We start from the raw sequence: 22,407 nt of genomic DNA on the forward strand, positions 1-22,407 counted from the left end.
GTCGCGGGATCTTAAGAAATGCCACCCTGAGCAAGATGGCACCCTCCAACCCCAACCCCAGTAAACGGAGGGGGGGGACACGTATTTAACCACGATACAACGCACCCTAGGGTCTATTTCACTCGAACCCGGAATCCCATACATTCCTCCTATAACACCTGAGAAATATCTATCAAATGGAGAAAGAGAGAGACACAAATAATATAATCTTTAACAATGGCTCGCTGTAAAAAATGCCCCCGGGCGTATTGAGGGTTTTTTAATAATAACGGAGAGATGGCCCCTACGCGTTATTCTTCATATTTTTAGCCATTCCTGCATGGCTTCTTAATCCAAATCTAGTTCAACATGAACCATTATTAATTTATTATGGTGTTTCTCCTTCCATTTATTTTAATCTGAGTTTTGACGCCAGCTCCAACATTATTTGATTTCCCAGCAAATGCGTAACCCGAGATTAAGAGTTAGTTTTGTAGCCAATACCACAAAAGAGTATTTTTCAGTACCAGAAGAAAGCGCGCGCGAGCTGGCTATTCAAAATAGTAAACGAGGGGACAGCCAGTTCGCGGAGTTCAACTGTAAAAGTAGATGGAGCTGTACAGTCACTTTCAGGGAGTATCAACCCCCTCGATGGATATCGTCGTCAATGAAATCAAACACATACACATGTGTGTTTATTTAGGCCTGGCTTATAAAGGGTCAAATCACTCGGGGGTATACCAGGGAGGGAACCGATACGAACCCGTTGACCGTACCAGATCTATTCTCCAAAATCCATTGATACCGATTTCTAGGATATCCATTGATACTTTTCAGCCTGCCTTTAGCTCCCATAATGTTTACCGATTCAGACTTTTTCCATCGGATATTTACAAATTTTTGGTACAAAAAACCTTACGAGGATGGCAGTAAGCCGCTCCGGAAGTCGCCTTTGAAAGAGAACATCGCTGACAAGAGCTATTTCCTTTTGGACATACTTTAAAAAATAAATAATATGGGCAGGCATTTAATTTTCAAGCCGGGTTACCTAGCTGTCACCGATTCATTTAGATTTAGTCAAAATTCAGGATACTTTAACAACGTATCATTTCTCATACATCTAAGCTCGGCGCATCTGCCGAGACCATAGAATAATTACACGAGGAAACCCCGAAGCTATTTGGTTTCTATATAAGCCTTTATTCATTCAAGTGATTGACATTGGCCACCTATAGACACTCGTGATTAAAACGCCCAATTTCAATTCATATACCAAAAGTATCAATATATATATAATATATTAAACTTAGCTAGGGGGTCTCTCAAAGTTTAAGCTCAGCTGAAACCCGAATTTCAAATTTATACACAGTATATATAAGTAACCGTTTTAAATAACATATGGGTATTGATTTAATATTCAAGAACGTTTTCTTTATACCTAATTATTCACCTTGGAAATGCTGAATTGGTAATATTTCACGGCAATTGACTAATTTATTCATTTTGGGCTAAAATAATTATATTAGCTAACTTAACACCCTCGCGTTCCTTAAGAGAATGCACGCGATGTTTTGGCGGTAACGACAAAGCACGCGCCTTTCCTTCGTCAATATGCAAATTTAGGAATGAGGCGCGAGAAAAATTAAAAAAAAAAACCCTAGGAAAGAGAAACCGGATAAGTTTTTTCGTATTTACGAAATAGCTCTTACTTCATTAGTAAGTCGGGTTTTTCCAAATGCACACAGCGGCGCCCCAAATTAAAATATAGTAAATATACCACGAGTTCAAATATGCTTAGTATATCAATATTTATGTTCAAACCAAGAATGTTTAATGGGGTCGAGTTACACCCCGATGACCAATCAAGAGCTAATTTAGAAGAATCACGTGGCTAATTAATTTTAATTTTGGGCATAAATTAAAATCTTTACTTGCAGTTTTTTCTTGGAAGAGGCAGGGCGATCAGTTGGAAGCAAAGCCGCGTAATTATCTTCCTTAGCTCGCGTGTCAAAATTCAGAAATATCTATAACGAGAAACTGTGTGTGTATGTTTTGGCCCTATAATACCCCCCCCCCCTAAAGGCCTGTTACGCCAATTCTATTTTGGTGCACGGCAACCAACACCCCTGTTAAAAAAAAAGAGACGACTAACTCGGATGAAGAAAAATTGCTTTGGGACGGTTTATCGAAGACGCCTAAGCCCCGAAACTCATTAATCATCGTGAAGAGTTACAGAATCCCAAAAAAAATGTATCAAGATCGTGAATACTAAGACGCCCCTAAAGCCAAGGGTTAAGAGCTCAAAAGCGTAGTACGTAGGTGAAACAACACACCTTGTCGCCAATATCATCTCCTAAACAAAAAGGAAAAGAAATTTACAAAACTGAACTGTAGCCCCTTAACCCGGCCTAACCTTCTTGGAAAGTTGGAAGATACAATTAAAATTTGAAATAGTGAGTCTTGGGATTAATTCTCCACGAAATTGTTTCGAGATACGAACACTGTTGTTAGAATAAAAAGCTATTAATCTTGGCAATCGTAAAAATAAAATGGAAATTTCGCGAATATAAAATTTGAACAAAACGAATGCTTATAAGAACAACAGGTGCATTTTGTAACTTACAAATCTCACGTTCATATCAAAAGAAAAAACTTGGCCCTGTAAGGTGCATCCCAGTCCTATTATATTAAAGCGATAGACCCGCGTGGTACAGGTACACGTGAAATCGAGGGGGGAACCACTTCGTCAACTTGATTTGTACAGAAATTTAAATAACTTTCGCTATAGAATTTAAAGTTTCAAAATTGCAATATAGTACTTCTATTTTGGTCAGATGAAATAATTATTAGATGGCGACTTTACTGTCTTCGAGTGGTTCTCCCCTCAGTTATTCTTCAATTACGGTATTACGAGCGGGGAAAATAGACCAATTCAACGGGGCATTGGCGCAATTTCTCGGGGTAAGCGTTAAGGCGCCTCGGGAGTAATAATTAGGCAAGGGTGCCCGTGTTACGGTGGGAAAGGTCTATTCTGGAGAAACGGCGTTATAATAGCGGTTACGGTGTGTACGAGCACGCGCGCTGCTCGTTGCTCGCGCTGGGTGCGTTCCGAATAGGAGCAGCTCGTAACGAGTAAATCGTGATGCTCGCGCTAGGGGTGCGTGCTCGCCCAGGCCCAAATTGTGTAGCGTAGCGAATCGTGCGAATTCCGCCAGTCGTGCGCGAGATACAATCGCCTAGAAAAAGGCGCAGCTGTGGAAACTAAACTGCAAAATGATGCTCTTATTCTTTAGACATTTTACGTAACATTAACAGAATCAAGCTTGTTCGACGCCATATTACAAGTTTGTCTATCAAAGCGAGTGACGTACTTATTGGCGTCGCGGTGAACGCCCCAAACATCTCTCGAGTTCCGTTTTAATTACCCGAAATCATCAGAATTAAAAGAGGGTCTCCCGCGACGTCTTGTTGGCACGGATGCCAAAGAATGGATGGGCCACCTAGACTTAAAAACTTCCCCTAATTGACTACTCGTGAGAAAAGCTCCTTTAAGAATTTTCTCAAGTTTAAAAATTCGTTTAACTCTTTTGAAAAGAAGTCCATAAGGAATTAGATAATTGCTGGCTCGAGGAACACGCGTTAACCCCGCTTCTCACCCCATCTTTTTCACTACATAAACTTAATAGACATTAAAGAAATAAATTTCAAATTCTTCATTAATTTTCTTTCTCCCCAAGAAGAGTTTAATTTCATTTGTTCCTTGCATGGCACGCAGCTTGAACCGAGGGACAAGATACTCTAGAACTTGGACTAGTACATAAAAAAATGTATTCTGTTCGATCATCCGAATCGAATGCGAACAATCTAGATCGCTCAAATCAAGTAATCCAGTTTTTCGAAACCCGAACTCGTATCCTTAAAAACAAACCCGCAGTAAAAGAAGTTCCTATCAATTCTGGATTGATGAACATTCACGATATAAAGAGAAACTGAAACGCAACATTTGAATGCTCGTTATATTCATACCCACCCAACTAACTAACTAAGAAGCAAATCTCGATAACGTTTCAGCTTCCCTTTATAATAAGTAAAATAGTTTTGTACGCTATCATTAAAGGCTCAGGTCAGTCAACCGCGTGTTCTTATGACGTTGCAGGTAAAAAACATGTTCCAGCTTAAGATAAGCATCGCTATACTTTAGAACTATATAAAGGAGCCCCCCTTCTTGAATAGAGCACCCATTATTTTGGGGCGTTTGTAATCCTCCATTATTACCGGATAAGATACCCCCCACCCCACCCCCCAGGACAGACTTAAATCCGGATTTCGTGAACGAAAAATACAATTTTTACAAAGAACAAGAAGAAAAAAAAACCGGTTAATGCCATCAAAATAGAGCTGATGGCTGCAACTAGAAAATGCATTTAGAGAAAATAATTATTATTTTTTACTAAACTTCATTAACTTTTAGCTATGGACTGCAGTGTCGTAATTTTAGTCTTTCATTGGAGTGACGCAGTGATTATTTGAATCTGAGGAAGTTTAATGTTTACACTACAACGCACCTGCAAGTTGTAAAATAGCTAAACAAAGAAAGCTTTCTTGAAAAAACATTCGTGCTGTCCAAATAAAACAAGACCTCGATAAAATAATAAAACATACGGCGTTTAATTTAATTTCCCTATCATCAAAACACTAACTCTTTCTTTTATTTGATATTTTGCAATACGAGCTTGAACATGGCGACTACCTCAAGTTGCTCTCTTTCGCAAATTACAGTTGAAAAACAAAAATTGAGTATAATTATGTTTGATAGAAAAGTTATCGAAGCGAAAAATTCCAAGATTAAAGTTCGATAATTTCTTCCTAATATTTGGACCTCGAATTTGTTTAAAACAAATAGTTACGCCCGAAAATCAAACAGTAATTTATTCAACAAGACTCTACTAGGATAATCTTTTTGGCTATTTGTACAACGAAGAAAATAATCGAATTAACCGAGGAAAATGCCATTGATCGTTAATTAAAACCAATTTTGAAGTATAAACGGGCCGAGTTATTTACCTATTTATTTAAAAAGGAAGAACTAAGTTAGGGCTGTTATATTTATTTGGTATTTGAAAATAGCTCGTATAAATTCATTCCTGGTTTGGGTTTTTGCGGTATTTATGGTCCGGGGCGCGAGTATTTTTCAGGTGCAAGGTGCCCGAGGCGAAACGCCAGTTTAAGTAAGAGCTGGGCGAATTCCACCTTATTGCTCGCAATCTATCCCCCTCTCTTTCTCTCGTGCCTGTAAGAAACTCCGCTACGGGTCTTTTTCTTGGTAGAAGGCGGCAAAGACGTCGTCGCCAGTCTGTCTACGACGCACCTGGCTTCCCGAAAATCAACGGCCAACATCGGCTACGTTCGCACTTCCCTCCGACCCAAGACAAGTAAGCTAAGTCCGAAGTAAAAGAACTCTGGCCCAGAATGCAACTGGCGTCTTTCTCATTCCGTGAAAACAAAACCTTTCCGCGCAACTGGTTCTCGACGCTTCTCATATTCTTTTCCAATATGAATACCAAAAAACACCCCAAATCAGAAGAAACTTTCTTCAGTTCATTTTGGTATGTAAGGTATATGGATGACATATTCGAGGTGGGCACGTGCTTCTATATCTACAGGGTCGTAAAGGTCAAACGCGTTTCTCGGGGCCAATGCGGTTGGAAAGGATTTGGTTGCGGAACAATGAAGGAATTCATTGCCGGAAAAACCGGTCCTTTTGCGAAATTAATAAATAAATTCGTCGATGACAAAATCGAGACAACCATTTCAAAAAAAGTTAAAAGCTTAAGATAGAGATCTTGTTCTTGTGGTTGCGTTGCGTTTCTCTCTTCCCCACCCCCAAATAAGGTTCGTTACTCGGGGCGGATACAGGTAGAATTTACGATTAAGACCAAAACCCGAAAAGAAAATGTTCAGCTGTCCTCGATAAACTATACCCGTAATGTTTCCCAATAAGCATCGAGAGTCCACACGCCAGCCATTTGAATATATTCTCCTTACTCGACGCCAGTACCATAAGAAGAAGGTCATGGCGGATGGACTTGACGGAGAGATGGTGATGACCTTACGGTCTCGATATGCATCGAGATCGAAGACAAAGTATAATAAATTGAGGTTTTGGATTCGATTTAAAAAAATGCCAGCGCGGTAGGTCTACTACGCTCTGTACTAACCGATATAAAATAAGCTTATTTTGTCCATGTCCTATCGCGAGCACCGTGCACCATGTACTACGAAAGGTCAAAGGCCAAACGGTGAAGAGATAAGGCGGCGGATTAAGGTATAGCTGGAAACGGAGTGTAAAACCATTTTTCATCATCTAATCGAGCCGTATTTACGACTAACCTAACCTTAGGTGACATTCTAGAAAACTAATGGTTCCACATGCGCATCCATTTTCAGGATGGACTATTGTCTAAGGCCAGTCGTGACATCTTTCGCAAATTGATGGTCCATCTTTCGTCAGAGAGAGAGAGAACCGGGATCTGCTTATGATTGGACCACACTTCTTTCAATAAAATTCCTCCCAAAAATTGATTTGAAATGGACCATAGAACTATGTTAAGTTCGCTTAGGAACCACCCTGGGGGTTTAGTTAACGGTGGCATCGGGGAATTACCTAGGGATACTTTATTATCGTCATAATTATTATAATACGCGCGCCTAAACAGCGGGATTTCGGCGACATTCAGTCCCTGGAATCTATAAGCTGCATGACGCGGGTCGATCAGACAGATCGAAACGGCATCAGATAGTATCGATACAAATGTCATTCATATATTCATACACGGAAGAATTTAGATGGCGCCGAATGCTCAGCTCATTTACATAAATCATAATGTACTCCCGGAAGACATAGATATATCATAGCGAAATGTTAAAGGTCATGCATGGGGCTCCGTATATTATAACTTGACATATACACCCTACCTAATGTAGTTAGGAAGGCGTTATCACTTAAATGTTTTCAGTCTATTCCAAAAGACGGTAGGTAATAGCGTCATGGGATTCATTTGAAACATTTAGAACAGACTCTTAAGCCCATGAGCTGAGATGGCAAGCAGCGGCATTTAAAAATAACAATGACGCGTTTGAAATGGATATTCTATGGGGGAAAAAAGTCGAGCTTCTCATCAGTAAAAGAGCGACAGGTGACAGCGAGTGACGCGAAAGACGCGTCTCGTCATCCATCTCGTCTCTGGGAAGATGAATTCGACTATCTTACGATAGTTTTTCCCCAGCGATGACGTACGCATATTCATCCCTGGCTTCTTTCTCGACGCCAAAAAGAAAACGAGGCGAGAGCTAGATAGGCTCGGCGTAAAAAGCTTTTTCTTAATGACTCCCAATTTTAAAGAAGTTGAAAGATTCTAGGAAAACTCTAATTTAGCTTCTTACGAGGCACAGGTGCAAATTTTACAAATACACGCTTTTCTTTCTTATACAAAATATTTTCCTCGTACGGATCCGAGGGGTTCTTCCATACAGTATTAAAAACCCAAGCAGTTTCTTAGAGCGTACGATAAATATCTTTAGGCACGAACCCCGGGCGGTTAATTTAAGTTTGGCGCGCGAGCCAGTAATGTACCGTATCTTTAAGAGTTCTTTCTTTTCCCGGGAAAGAATTTGGTTCGCAGCTGATGATAGCAGCAGAGGGTGCAGGTGTGTGTTTGTGTAGGAGAAAATAGAATAGGGCCAACTAGAAAACCCGTTTTAGCGAGGGTGGATAAAAATGACATCTCTCCCATCTTTGGTATATATACTCGTAATGAGGAGGAGCTGGATAAATAAAGAGTAGATGAGGGATGATAACTAAACGAATTAAGGCTTAATCGTCGCTCGCCGCATTCCGTATAACGATGTTACGCGATGTTCTACAACCATTAGAGCTTCTTCAGCTGTTTCTCATTCATCAGAAATTCCTTTACAAACTCTAATAAGAGACGCGGGGCCTATAGCTGGAGAATTCCTTCCCTTGAAAACAATAGAATGTCTTACTATTTTTGGATAACAATGGGTAAATACTCTGGGACGCTGCTGTTGGTACACATGGAAAGTACGCTTAGTTACTTTCACATTTTAAAATTACTTTATATTCGGCAAAGATTTTGCTGGCGTTTGACACCTCCGTGTTTTGATGACGTAACTAATGAGCAACGCCAGAGATATCAGACAAGATATTTCAAGTCAGGATTAAAGACTGACACATGACGAGGAAAACAGAGAAGGTCCTTGTTCGAATCATTATACAGTCGCCTCGAAAATGAATCGAAATTCGATCCCCTTTCGCGAAAGCAGAGTCCCGAGAATGTTTACGCACGTGTTCCATTGAAAGAAAACTCATCTTCTCAGGATTTTAAGGAGTTTAAAGTTTTTTTTTGTTCATTAAAGCACGCGTAGAGTTTCGCTTAATTGCAGCTCCAGAAATAAAACATACGTAAATTTTCAGTATAATGAGATAGCTCGGGCCGAGGGCCGTGTTTATAAATTAGGCAATAAAACAAGTCGGTAATTAAAATTAAGAGGGATGGGGGGTAGGGAGAGAGATCAACGTCTTTGAGCCGAAGGGCCGTAATCTTAAAAAAAAAACAGCATAATTAAAAAAAAGCCGAGTTAATTATCGCAATTTCTCTAAATAAGAAGAGAAATATAATTAGGGGGTTTGAGATAACCAAAAACTTTGCTTTTTTCGCCTAGAAATAAAATTTTCCCATCATGCCGGCGAAATATCTATCTCATTACACATTTCTTAAAGAAAAAAGAGCGTGACCAGACTCCATTAAAAATCATTCATCAAATCTTTTGATTTATACTTCAAGATGAAGAGTATATACAAGTATGTCTTACCCAGTAAACAGCTCGAGAGAAAAACCTCGAGATGAAAACAGAGTAAGATCTCATCTGGTATAATTGCGGCGAAAGCTATTTGATATTCGGAAAAGTGTGGGGAAAAATAATAGGGTGGAATCTTCTGGTCATGGGGATGGGGCTTATTCTTTGTCAGCTAGCGGAGGTCCGTATCGTCCACCACTTATTTACCGGTACAAGGACAAGAAGAGCACCTGCCCCTTCTCGAATCGTAAATCAAAATTATCCGAAAAAAACTTATTTCAATAAAGTACACTCTTTTCCCGCAATTTTCCAAATAAATTCCCATTAATAGGCCTCTTAAATTGTGGCGCGAAGAAAGAGCGCGAGACGGCAGCATTCTTCTTTCTTTCTTTCTTATAATCCACGTGTTCCTTGGGGGCAAACTGATAATGAAAATGACACAAGCAGAATTGGCAAAGAGCCGTTCAATGATGCGGTTTGGCATTGAACCACGAATGGCTATCAGTTACCCAAAGATCTTTAATGTACTTTCGATCAAGGAACGCCCCGAATTTAATTCGCAAAAATTATATTAAAAAAAAAAGAACTAAATTGCTTTAAATATTGCTCCTCTCAAAAAAAAAGGCGACTAAAACTTTCAGGAATTTCTATACGTGAAACCGCGAAAGACTGTCAATGAGCGTTCAAAATCGAATTAAAAACCTCAGTAAACGCCCTCCGAATTAATAGCTGGCCCTCGTCCTCATCGAATATTCCTATCACATTTTAAAGGACATTTCTCTAAAATGATCATACCCAAGATTTTCGATTTTCGACTTTCGAAAGCTAGTAACCAGTAATTATACTTATACCTGGAAAATCCAGGGCCTTTTAAGATAAGTAAAGTGGGTAAACAACGTTAAATTCTTGTAATTTAAATGTAAATTCCTTTTTCTAAGTCGCAGAAGCAAGCAACACGTGCACGTTTTTCTTGTCGTGTGTGTGAAAAGGGCCTTTGTTATATATTTTGGCCAAATGGTAGTATTCCCCCTCCACGGATTTTTAAAAGTTTGTACTCATTTCTGATAGTAAATGAGGCGGGGAACACGATGCCGTCAAAATTTTTCACCGCAAATGATTTTTTTTTTTTTTAAAAAAAAGGTAGCACATATTACTTATGGTTGTTTGTATATTTGATATTTGGGGCGAATACACTTGTTTAGATTATGTTTGGGATATTTTAGGTTCAGGTTAGGTTAGGTTCAGGTTAGGTTAGGTTAGGTTAGGTTTGGTTAGGTTAGGTTTGGTTAGGTTAGGTTTGGTTAGGTTAGGTTCAGGTTAGGTTAGGTTTGGTTAGGTTAGGTTCAGGTTAGGTTAGGTTCAGGTTCAGGTTCAGGTTAGGTTCAGGTTAGGTTAGGTTCAGGTTAGGTTAGGTTAGCTTAGGTTAGCTTAGGTTAGCTTAGGTTAGGTTCAGTTTCTATTAGATTTCTCCTTTTCCAAAATATTGCAATTTTCATAAAAAAAAAATTCAAAAAAAAAATTTCAAAATCATTTGCGGTGGAAATTTTTAACGGCATCGTGTTCCTCACCTCATTTACTATCAGAAATGAGTACAAACTTTTAAAAATCCGTGGAGGGGGAATACTACTATTTTACCTATATTTTTTGACAAACATCAAGGAGTATCGAAAGTTTCTCATACATTCTCGGGGTCAGGTGTCCTCTCACTTATTTCCAATTAGAAGCTAAGCGAAGTGAAAGGGTACCAAGCGGGTACCACCAACAAAATAGAAATATACCGGACAAAGGACATTCTTAGGCGAAAGAAGATACACGCCTTTTCAATTTCGAGCCCTCTAAGTTAAGTGCCGATGAGAACTGAGAGAGAGATGACACGTTCAATTTAAGAGTGACTAAGATTCAGGTGCATTTTGCAATTCAGAAGCTTTGTTAAGGACTTGAATAGAACGAAGGAGAGTCAACCACCCACCAACTCAGTTTGCGTGACAAACATGAACTTTCGCGAGAAAGGGTTCCATTCGCGCAAAGCCATTAACCAAAAAGATTTTCGGGTAAATCCTTTAAAAATATTTAAAATTTGTGGAAAATTTTGAAATAGCACCAAAGCAAAATATTTTCCCGCGTTTTTGACGTCAGAATAAATACTTTCACCCCATCGAGTCTGTTTTTAGCGACATTCTTTTCAAGAGAGGCTTGAAATTTCCTTGACTTTCATTCTAAAGGAACCATTAGCGGATCGCCCGTAAATTGACTTTGGTGGTTAATCGGGCCATCACCTTCTTCTATTGGTAGCGTATGATCGCGTCATTTTACCCGGGAACTCACCACCCACCCATTCAGGCAGCACCTGAAGGAAGTGAAAGAATCTCTCCACCCTGGACAAACTAAACTCTAAAAGAGGCTCCTAATCGTCTGGCGCGCACCTGCGAACGAAAACGAAGCACTCACCGTATAGTATACGACCACGGGTCAAACCATTATAACCCCAAACCCAACAGTCGAAAAAAAGGGGCCGAGAGTTACCGTGAAACTCTATAGCCTAACAATAGTACAATTATCAAACAAAGTTCATAGTGAAAGGGAAGTCAGATACAGTAACGTTTAACGAAGGGTAGCCCAATTCCTCCAGCTCTTAGCCCAACGAGACCTTTCCATGGCGGAGCCTTTAGCTAGTGTCCGATCCCTTGGTCGGAGCAACAGTTGGGAGGTCAGGCTTGCTCTAGTTAGGCGCGGGCATTGGAATTCCTAGCACTATACCCGCCGTGTAGCTAAGGGAGCGCGGTGTGGTGGTGTTTACGGGGGAACGCCTATACACAGAGGACAGGGCAGGACACGAGAGTAGATATAGTGTACCGCTATTCTCCTCCAAGAATCCCACGAAGCGTGATAGAATCAAGAAAGAGAGACGCCAGTCTGTCTGAGTCGCACCTGGCTCCGTCCGAGAGACCCATCCATGGAAGAAGGGAGGCGAAAAACAGAATGGTTCTGCTCTTTCTCGGGGTGCTCGATTCGCGCTCCTAAGTCTCCTAACTCGCGAGGGGGGGGGGAAGAAGAACTGAGAAGAACCACTACGAAACGCGCGCTAATTGACATTGGAAAGCAAAAGTTCTTTCGACCTTGAAATTATATACACACATTTTTTTTATTCAATTGGATTCTCAGGAACTAACTGGAGTCGTCGGGTGGATACCGGTTTGTACCTGACAGGCTGACAGGTTGCTTAAATAATTATTATATAATTATTATCAGCACCAAACCTTACTTTTAAAAAAATACGTCACTATATTTTCTAAAAGATCTAAAATAGACCTTTATCTGATAATTGGCTAAAATAAATTGCAACGCGACCGATTTTTACCCATTACTGAAAGTAAAACTACGCCAAGATACAATGAAACCATCAATAATCATTAAGACACCGTGCTATAATTACAAAGTATCACGTGGTAGGCGATCTACGCTAGCGTACGTAGATGGCCGTCGTTTAACCTCAAGGCGATACTTAAGTGTTAAGCCCCGCGGAGGACCCCGTAAAACGATGGGCGGACAGAGAAAGGAGAGAATAATTCTGACACAACGGCTACTAAAAGGACAAACGGCCAGGTGTTGAAAATTACCCGATTGTTCTTCGACTAAAATCTAAAGACCTTGTCATTCCTTAATTGTTGTACGGGGTGATTGCGGAGCTCGGTACAGACAGTCATTGTGGAAACAGTCCTAACTATGGGGGTAGAGTTATCAATGGTGGACGTGCGGAAAACAATGCATTATCGCGTCATACTTTTTGGTAACTAAAATTCTTGAAATTTTTTGAGTCTTGTAAGCGGATACTCAAAAGTTGATCATAAATTCCATAAAGGGAAGATATCTAATACCTGGCATGGATGAAAAATAATGACAAGACAATAGCATTCCGGCTTCAAATTTATACCACCGTATTCCTGAAGCTAAAAGTGATGATAACGCCGAAAGCAAGCGAATCCTAGACTAGAAATTATCCATCCGCCAGCATGCAGGAGAAACTTGAAACTTTCTTGTCATCGCTAGCCAAGAAAACGCTGACGATTAAATTCAACTTCTTTTTTCCCCCTATCACGCGCTGCCCGGATTAAGAAAAATAAAACGAAGCTACGTTCCGAGGGAGAGCACACTCCTTTCTGAAACATCCCTACCCCAATTACATCCCTTAAGACGGCGATGCTCCTATAGTTCCGGGCCGAGGTGATTTGCCTCTCGATAAAAAATTCCTTTCCTAAGACACTCTGGTGGTTGAAACACGTTATCGCGGAAACATAATCCCATCCTTGTCGGCATTTTCCCTTTTATGAAAATAACTATAATACATTAATCCACTAGCTCCCCATCTACCGAACATGGAGTACGGGAAAAAGATAGCGCTCGCCACTCAGCGAGGAACGTTGCACCTGACAACGGATTACTTTTTTACCACCACCTCCCTCAGATCCTTCTTGACGCTATAAATTTAGTAAGCCTTTTCTAGAGAATCTGACAAGAGTTCACAGTCTATGATGACCCGAAGAATAATTAGAACTAATTGATATAAGGACGGGAGTGGTCCACGTATTGCCTTAATTGCAACGGGGCATTTAATTATGACCGTACGAAAATTGCAGTCGTGGACGCCTAAAAGTAGTTGATCATAATTTACACCGGCGTCCAAATAATAGTTTCTACTAATTTAAATTGATTAGACGTAATTACACGAGAGTAGTCGGGTAAACACGGTTATTATTTTCCCATCTATAAAATAAAGGCGCTCGCTAGAGCCTTTTTTCCTTATACTAAACAAATAGGGCTCGATCACGGCAAATTTTCTAGAGGTCAAAAAGGGTCAGCGACAATTTAATTTTGAAAAATTAAAAAAAAAACCACACAAATAAATAGAAATAATTTCCAAAAATTTTGCAAGGAGAAATTCAAGAGTTACACCTCTCCCACTAGCGATTAATAATGGTTTTGCTAATGATGGCAACTCGCAGGGAATTGTACTTAAAAGATAAGCATCGTTTTCTCGATTCTTCAACGTCGTAAAGACAGTGCTTGCTAAGGTACAAGACAGGTAGGTACCTGATATTTGGTAGCGTCAGGTGAATAGACTCTGGTCTTCGTTCATGGCGTTGAATTTGTAAAAGAAACTCTAGATAGCCTAAGACGAAAATGATAGTGAACATTCCAATTAAATGTTGCGTGTGAAAAGAATTGGAGGGAAAGAAAAAAGGTGCCGCCGACGGCGAAACTAAACCATAGTAAGTATAGTAAACCCAAATGAAAAATACTAAATTCCAGGCGCGAAACACCTGCTGACCGCGAGCTAAAAGGGGTTGTTCATCCATCCAAAAGACATGATCCCGAACGTGTCTTCACGTTACTCTGTATAAAAGTGGAAAGCGATGGACACGGGTTTTGATATTCTAAATGATATCACTTCGCCCGAACTCGACATCACTACTCTTTATCGCAAATAGATCTATAGTCGAATTTGACAAAAACACAATCAGTGTATAGAGCGACGACCCGATGGTTTACCACCGTCCTAATGAGTCGCTCGATATCATACCGTGGGAAACTATTTAAACTGTCGATCGTATTATAACGAGGTAAATCCCTTCCCCTCCCCTCCTCCCTTAAATTAAACCTCACGTGACAATATACCTTCGAGTCTCATTCGAAAAAAATATGATGCCGTCAGCAATTCATAATATATATATTTTTTAATTATTATTAATAATAATACTATATTGTATAAATTAAAGAAACTTCACTAAAATAAACATCGCAAAAAATCATTAAGAAATGCAAACGCTGTAATATCTTTTGAATACCGTCGAAGTTAGACTAAGACAGGTAAGCGATAGGGCCTGAACAATTAAAAGCCCGTAATATAACCTAGGAATTAACGATCACGAAGGGATAGGAACGATACAGTCACGATCGATAATCGTTTTTCGATGCTATAGCTCGTCGAAAAACGATGATCGGGGGAGTGTATAGGGAGGATTCGCTCTTAATTACGACTATAGTCGCCCCGTTTTGCGGCGGCGTTGAAACGCGTTTGATTCATAGCTCGGGATTTGCAAAGTTAAAAATCCCCCCCCCCCCATCCCGAAGCGGCTACCGGAGCGCCAAATCATCCCATGCCCCCCTTCCTTCGTAACAATTACCCATTGCACGAATTAGCAGTATCACGAGAACGTTAAGATCGCCACCCTATAAGCATATTATACTTATACCACCCCTCGCTTATAACGTTACGTAACGCGAATTACGGAGCTGACCCGCGGCTAAAACGCTATACCCAAAAACGAGAGGGCAAGGACACTTATAATATTAGAATATATAGACAAAATATAGTCGTTCAGAGGCTTGGAAAAGTTTAAAATAAGTGTCCGACACCATTTCGTTTTCCCTAATAATTAGATATCCCCTTAGCGTGAAATAGGTAATACTACCGCGCGGTGTACCTATAATATCTCTTATAATATAAGCTGTAATATCAAAATTATATCGAAAACAAACTCTTCGTGAGAAAGATTCGTGTTTGGTTTCATCCGCTTTTGTTCCGGGATTTTAAGTAAAATGCCACGCCGTGTAGAAATATTACCTTTCAGAGTATGCTGAGTGTGTAAACAACAGGTGTGCTAGTTTACGGTAGCCAAGATTACAACATTTAGCATTCGAAACGGGTTAAAGACCAGCCAGCCATCACGCTTTAGAGAGACCATCCCTAAGAATGTCACGCCTTAATTATTAACGCTAATCGCCTAAAAATGGGGAGTTATTTTATCCAAAGGGTGGCACTTTCACCGTCCCTTTAATATGTACGGACAAAGTGCTAAGACGAAAGGATCAGTGTGTTAAAATGACGTCAAGTTGAGGAAACAAAACGGGCTGGCAATTATCGCTGGGGTTCAAATCCCCCAAAATAGGCCCGCGATGGTGCACCGCTTGCCTCTCTCTCCCTAGTGTCATAATTCGGCGTTTCAGCGTGATAAAGGCCAGCCGCCCAAGACGTCGGCGCCACCGAGTCTACGACACATCTGCAAGACTATATAGCTATAGGCTTGCCATTCGAGAACCAAGAAACTCTATTCACCCTTGACCCCTCACTCCCTCCCTCTCTCTTTCATATATATTGAGAAAGCGTCCGTGTCTTCAAAAGGAGAAGGCGGAGGAAATCTTGAGGGATCGAGTCACCTCCTCTTCCAGTGGCGGTCAGTGGTCACCCCCCATCCAAATAACAAAATTATTTAAGACTGTTGAGTAAACGATGACACGCTTACTACTTGTTGGGGAAAAAAATGCAACACTTTGATCCCATTGACCTTAAGGTCATTCAAATTATACTCCTGAATTAAAACGTTTTCTACGCGATAATATTAATTAATTAAAATAGCCTGGGATTAATTAATTTTGAATGATATCGTTAGGCAAATAACTCGGCTTTTCACTTTGTGAATTTTGAGCCAATCTTAAGAGCTTATCGCGAAAAGATTTATGGATGCTCAGCTGAAAGATTTCGGTATAACTAGAATGAATGAATGAATGAATGAATGACTATTTACTATTTATCCTTCTTGAAAAACTAGAGAACTAGGCGCCAAACAAACAAAGCTTTAGAGCTCTTCTCTCCGCTGTCACTCGGACGTGGAGGAGTCACTAGCTCTTTACGAGCGAGGAGGTGCACTCCAAAAGCGCCCCGAATAAAGATCGTAAATAATCTTGATCAGCTTTGACCCTCCCTTCCCTCGAGCCACCCCAATAAAAAGCTAACAAAAAAAACTCCACAGAAGAGAGTATATAGCATCTTAAAATACAATATATAAAACCAGAGTGGCCATAAAGGCTCATGGTTGGCGCCTCAAAATCTACGCGAACGTCTATTGTAAAACTACAGGAATCTTAGAGATCCCGAAGAAAGATGGGACGGAGACAATTCAAGGGGTCAAGGGTCAAAAGGAGGCTTATAACGCGCGTTTAAAAGTGGGATTGACTAAAGGTTGGATGGGCAAACTCGGGCGTTTATAGAAAGAGCCGAAATGCTATCTGGGATAGATTTTATCAACCCGCGGGATCAAAGGTCACAAAGAATTCTATTCTACACGTAAGGTAGGCTTCCCTTTAAACGAAGCTCGTTTAGTCATTTCATCTAAGTTAGCTTCTGATAAGGGAATTAAGAAGAGACGTTTCTGGCCATGCCTTTCTGTTCAATATTTCACTTATGGGTCAAAGGTAACCGCGGGTGTAAGTCAGATTAAAAGCAACCGGGCCAAGATATCTGGCGATTAAATTGAGGAATACGAGTAGGACGTGTTCCCGAGGGAAATCCGTTGCCAATGTTTTTATTTTTTATCTATCAAAAAGGGTCTGGAATCATTTTCATATATGGAAGGCCTGCACTATGTCTGTCGAGGAATGTCATTAAAATTCAGCCGAAGTTATCTTCTTCAAGATGCGACGATACACTTTTTTATACATATCTTATAAATATAGGGCGATTATATAAAAGCCAACTGGGTGGTAACACGCACCAACGCCACAATTTCCACCAGCTTGTTAATATCATCAAATACTACGGAACCCCTTTTCAAAGATATAAACACCATGGATGGAAACCCACTCTAGCGTCAACCCATCTTATTTTCCTATAGAGTCCAATACCGCCCAAGGCAACAAGCTGTCACCGCTCTTTACTGGTCTAACACATTCAGTATATGATGGTGGCAATTTGAAATCAATTATACCCACGTCCTATTTTCAATACAGTATTGTATCGAAGAGATACTGGAAAGTAGGATTATAGAACTCGTGGCGACAACTAGTTAGTTTCTCTCCGTGTGACGTCTGGTCACGTGAGGATCTCTCCGGTCTCCTCGCTTTAGGCTAAACCGAGGAGACCGGTGAGATCTCGCCCTCTATAGTGAAACAGCGGAAAGTATTTGGTTGGCGCCAAATTTAACGAGGAACTTGAAAGAGAAGTTACGGAGGCGTCTGTTAGTGAACGGTTATGAGCTAGTTAACAAACAACATGTAACCTTTCTGACGTGGACTATCTCAATGGCATAGTTTCACTTCACGTCAAAAGGAATAATTAAGTTGAACTTTATGATACTGTACTCGTACACGTTTCAAGCTTGATAAGAAGAGTTTGACGGTTAATTGTTCATTGTTGAGAGTTCAGTTTTGAAAAGAGGAGAGACGCGGCGCCAAGTGATAGCATTATGTGGCCCCATTCCGCCAACTACTCTTTCGAAAGGCCCGATGGTGGCTTTTCGAAGAGAAACCACGCAGCAGCACCCAATTACGCCACCTTTCGTTTAAATGAAAGCCAAGGGCAGGAAGACAATTCTCTCGCTCAAAACGTTCCGGGTCAAGGTCAAAGTCACGAGGCTAAAGAGGAGACGACCAAGGTTCCCTCCTTGATTTTCGCCACCACTTGTTCCTTAGTCTCCGGGTTCTTATTCGCGGCCAGTTCCTACTTGGCCAAAAGATTGGAGGAGTACCCATCCGGGACCTTGACTTCTTTCCTCATGCTCTTTTACGTCGTCGTCGGCATACCCATGTCCATCGTGTATTGGGACGGCCTCATCAAGGACCCGAAAAAACTCTTGGGCAATTACTTGCCAGTTTGCGTCGCCGTAAACGTCAGCACGTATCTGTGGTTAATGTCCATGAGAAGATTGAGTCTCTTCGACGCCAACGTCATCATCGTCAGTTACCCCATTTTTGCCACGATTCTTTCCAGGATCGTCTTGAAGGAGGCTTGTTCCGTTCTTCAAGTTTCGGCCATCTTTATGACGTGCGTCGGTTTGTGTCTCTTGACAAAATTACCCTGGTTGGCGTCGGACCCATCGTCCGTCGCTCTGACCATCGACGGACAGGGTTTAGGTGTGGCTTTCGGTTGTACGGCGAGTTACGTCCTCGTGGTCATCTTGTCTCGTCGCAACCTTCAAGGCGTACATTACGGGGCCAATCAAGTGTGGGTGGCCATTCTGGGTTCGCCCTTGACGATTCTGCTGGTGCTCCTAGTGGATGAGGAACCGCGAATGCCGTATTGCGGTATCGAGTCTATCGCCATCACGCTATTAATGATTATTTTCTTCATTGGGTCGTTTTTGTTGAGCGTTTCCCTTCAACAGGGGGAAGTCGGTTTAGTTTCGGTTGTGCGTAGCGCGGCTGATGTCCTATTCACTTTTTTCTTTCAAACGGTCGTCATATCCGAGCCCCCCGATGTCTTAAGTATCATCGGAGGCATTTTCGTTTTGTCAAGCGTCGTCCTCTATGGCCTCAAACCGCCTCTATTGAATTACATTCGCAAATCCGAGACTTTACGAAAATACGAGTTCTTATTTTAAAAAAGTCTTTAACGACGCTTAAACTTAATTACAACGTTATTAATGCAATTGAAAAATCTTCAAAATACTAATATATTTTCTGTTAAGCCTTTTTGAATAAAAATATACGCCCTAATCGGCTATTATATCATTTAAATTCTTAAAATGTGTGTGAGATTTCCAGGTTTTTCCCCACATACTTCCCTGAATTTTCCAAAGTTACGAGCCTCCAAAGTTTAGTGTAATGCTATTCCTATGGAGGGGGTTGTTTGTTTACGTTCTGCTTAATTACTCGGCCCCTGTTTGTCGTAGCCCTAAGTTTTTAGTATGGTTAGATGGGGGACAAATTGGACTATAACATACTTAAAGGACATCCCCGTATCTCTAGTAGAAACAGAGCTACGAGCCTCCAAAGTTGGGTGTGATGCTATTCCTAAGGCATGTTTTTGAACATTTCGCTCAATTACTCGGCCCCTGTTTGTCGTAGCCCTAAGTTCTAAGTATGGTTGGATGGGGGAGAAATTGGACTATAACATACTCAAAGGACATCCCCGTATCTCGGGTAGAACCAGAGTTACGATCCTCCCAAGTTTAGTGTAATGCTATTCCTATGGAGGTGGTTGTTTGTTTATGTTTTGCTAAATTACTCCGCCCCTGTTTGTCGTAGCACTAAATATTTAGTATGGTCCTATTAGTTCTATATTTTCTTTGCTAGAGATGAATAAAAACGAAAGCATCTGCCTATAGCATTTGAATTTCCCTCAAAATAGTATTCAATGTTTCCCACTAGATGACGCCTCGGACGAGCTAAAATATAAGATGGCTGCTCCCAGGTGGCTCGACGTGTTAGTAGGGAAAATCTAAATAGTACCCTTCTCCATTTAAACTTAAGTCAGGGCGCCAAATTCAAAGTTAAGAAGATGGGTGCTACGAATCCAGCAACATGGACACGATTACCGCCTTTACCAACTATCAAGGATATTTTGAGACTGTACCGTTTACGAGCCCTAAAACAACTCTCCCAGAATTTTTTAATGGACGCGGCAATTTGTTCTAAAATTACCAGAACCGCCGGTAATCTTAAAGACGGTTACGTCTGCGAAATTGGTCCTGGTCCGGGCAACATTACAAGACCCATACTAGAATCGGGTCCCAATCAAGTGGTAGTCATTGAAAAGGACCGCAGATTTCTACCTAGTCTCCAATTATTAGAAGAAGCCTGCGGTGGGAAACTAAAAATCATTCTGGGAGATTGTTTAGACGAAAACTTGGAAAACATTTTCCCCCGGGAAATTTCAAAAGCGTGGGAAGCTGAGGACCCTCCTGTTCATATCATTGGAAATCTCCCCTTTAATGTCTCAACTCCCTTAATTATTCGTTATCTAAGATACGCGTCCACCAGATCGGGTCCCTTTGTTTATGGACGAACGCGACTAACATTTACGTTTCAAAAAGAAGTGGCTGACCGAATGGCCGCCCCCGTAATGTCGCCAGAACGAAATAGACTCTCCATCATGTGCCAATATTTATTTCACGTCGAACGCAGGAGTACTATTCCCGGTGCCGCCTTTCTCCCTAAGCCTAAAGTTGACGTGGGCCTTGTCAGATTCACCCCTAGAGTCGAACCCCTGATTAAATTACCCTTTGAACTAGTCGAGAGAGTTGTTAGGAGTGTCTTTCATTACAGGCAAAAGTATTGCAAGAATGGCGTACAGTAAGTTTTACCCGAGGGGGCCGAGGCTTAGCTTAAGCCTTGGCATGGTAGCCGGTTTACCAACAGAATATGTTGTAAATTTTATTGCTAATTATCATTTCAGATTACTATTTCCTAAAGAAAGGAGTGATTTGAGAATGGAAATGATAAAACGCGCGGAGGTCAGCCCTGATTCGCGTCCCTATGAACTAACAGTGGAAGAAGTGGGACGGTTGTGCCACGCCTACGAATCCTTAGTTAAGGAAAATGAAGATATTCGGGATTTTGATTACAGAACTAAAAAGATTGTTATTTGACTGACTGTGTTGAAACCTTATTAAGAAATGTATTGCGCATAGAAATTAAATATTAAATGCTTTTCAATTGGTATATTATCAATTATAATAAGGATCATGCCATATTTTTTAATTGCATGGTTGGCCAGAACGCTTTTGCAACAATTGTGCGAAAAATAAATATACCAGCCATTGCTAATGATTAAAATAAATGAAGTAACTAGCTAGGCCTATGTCACGTTGAAATTTAATAGCTGGTTTAAACTCTCTCCTCCACCACACCCCGTGACCCTTATCCCAAAACCAAGGGCATACTTACAAAGTTATCTGTAAAGATGTAATCTTCCTCGCTAGTACTTGTCCAACTTCTCCTAGACTGGGATACTCGCAACTTCGCGATTTTATTAACATTATTACTGGCTCGCCTGGCAAGGCTTAATCCCTTCAGTAAAATAACCGCGAACGTCACAAATCCGAGCAGGTGCGTTCCAACATAGCCTCTCAAATTTACAGGCCTTGACAATCTAATACCATGGAGAAATATTGCAGGAGCCATAGCTGTAATAGGATTTTAATGAAACTTTTATTATTTTCATTCCGTTAAAAATACTAAATGGAAAACGGCAATAACCCACCATATTCCCTAAGGTCGGAAGTTAGGCTTACCTCGGGATTCGTGGAGTAACGGAAAGAAGTATGTCTTGTGCTACAAGGCCAAAAATTTGTACTGTATCAGACGACAAGCTTAACTTCCGGCGATAGGAAATAAGGAGGATTAAGGAAAATTATAACCAGGGTGGGAAATAAGGTTTTTTTTAAAACTGGACATTCGGCCAGCGACACCCCTGGCCTGGAATAAATAAACTGGTCCATGACCACTGGAAAGGGCACATCGTCTGTTAAACTAAAGAACTTAAAGAAGCGGGTAATGAAAATATTTGACTTAATGTCTGGACTGTGGTTACCCTAGAATTTTCTTAGTGGTCCGGTGGACCACTAACCCCCCCCCCCTCTGATTTAATTTTTAAACTGGTCCAGGCAATTTTTAAACTGGTCATTTGCCCTGTGCCACCATGAACCTTCTAGATAGATGGTTCATGGTGCCACCGCCTTATTTCCCACGCTGATTATAACTGCGAAATTACTGGTAAACTAAAAACATTCGGAATGAAAAGCTTTCCCCGTCATGGTTTACAATCTAAAGGCCTTT

General features: G+C 40.8%; 2 protein-coding genes and 2 long non-coding RNA genes across 4 annotated transcripts in view; 3 read left to right on the forward strand and 1 right to left on the reverse strand.

The window, feature by feature from the left end:
- The window catches only part of LOC149718005 (uncharacterized), a 32,783-nt gene extending 10,381 nt beyond the window's left edge, over nucleotides 1–22,402 (reverse strand). Inside the window, exon 1 of the long non-coding RNA XR_016368318.1 lies at nucleotides 21,517–22,402. This is a non-coding gene — a long non-coding RNA (uncharacterized LOC149718005). The remainder of the gene's footprint in view (nucleotides 1–21,516) is intronic.
- Nucleotides 9,425–10,496, forward strand: LOC149718007 (uncharacterized). Its single transcript, XR_016368317.1, has 2 exons — nucleotides 9,425–10,121; nucleotides 10,204–10,496. It is a non-coding gene; the product is annotated as an uncharacterized LOC149718007 (long non-coding RNA).
- LOC149718008 (solute carrier family 35 member G1-like) lies at nucleotides 15,674–19,344 on the forward strand. The gene has a single exon (XM_089841826.1). It carries the CDS (start codon nucleotides 18,096–18,098, stop codon nucleotides 19,227–19,229), a length of 1,134 nt encoding a protein of 377 aa, XP_089697952.1. The 5' UTR covers nucleotides 15,674–18,095; the 3' UTR covers nucleotides 19,230–19,344.
- mtTFB1 (mitochondrial transcription factor B1) lies at nucleotides 19,625–21,285 on the forward strand. Its single transcript, XM_089841828.1, has 2 exons — nucleotides 19,625–20,922; nucleotides 21,026–21,285. Exons 1-2 carry the CDS (start codon nucleotides 20,129–20,131, stop codon nucleotides 21,216–21,218), a joined length of 987 nt encoding a protein of 328 aa, XP_089697954.1. The 5' UTR covers nucleotides 19,625–20,128; the 3' UTR covers nucleotides 21,219–21,285.
- Nucleotides 22,403–22,407: the final 5 nt, after the last annotated feature.

This window comes from Phalangium opilio, unplaced genomic scaffold (assembly GCF_054372755.1).
Source record: "Phalangium opilio isolate 3A_F unplaced genomic scaffold, DU_Popi_V2 ptg000003l_1, whole genome shotgun sequence".
NCBI classification, from domain to species: domain Eukaryota; kingdom Metazoa; phylum Arthropoda; class Arachnida; order Opiliones; family Phalangiidae; genus Phalangium; species Phalangium opilio.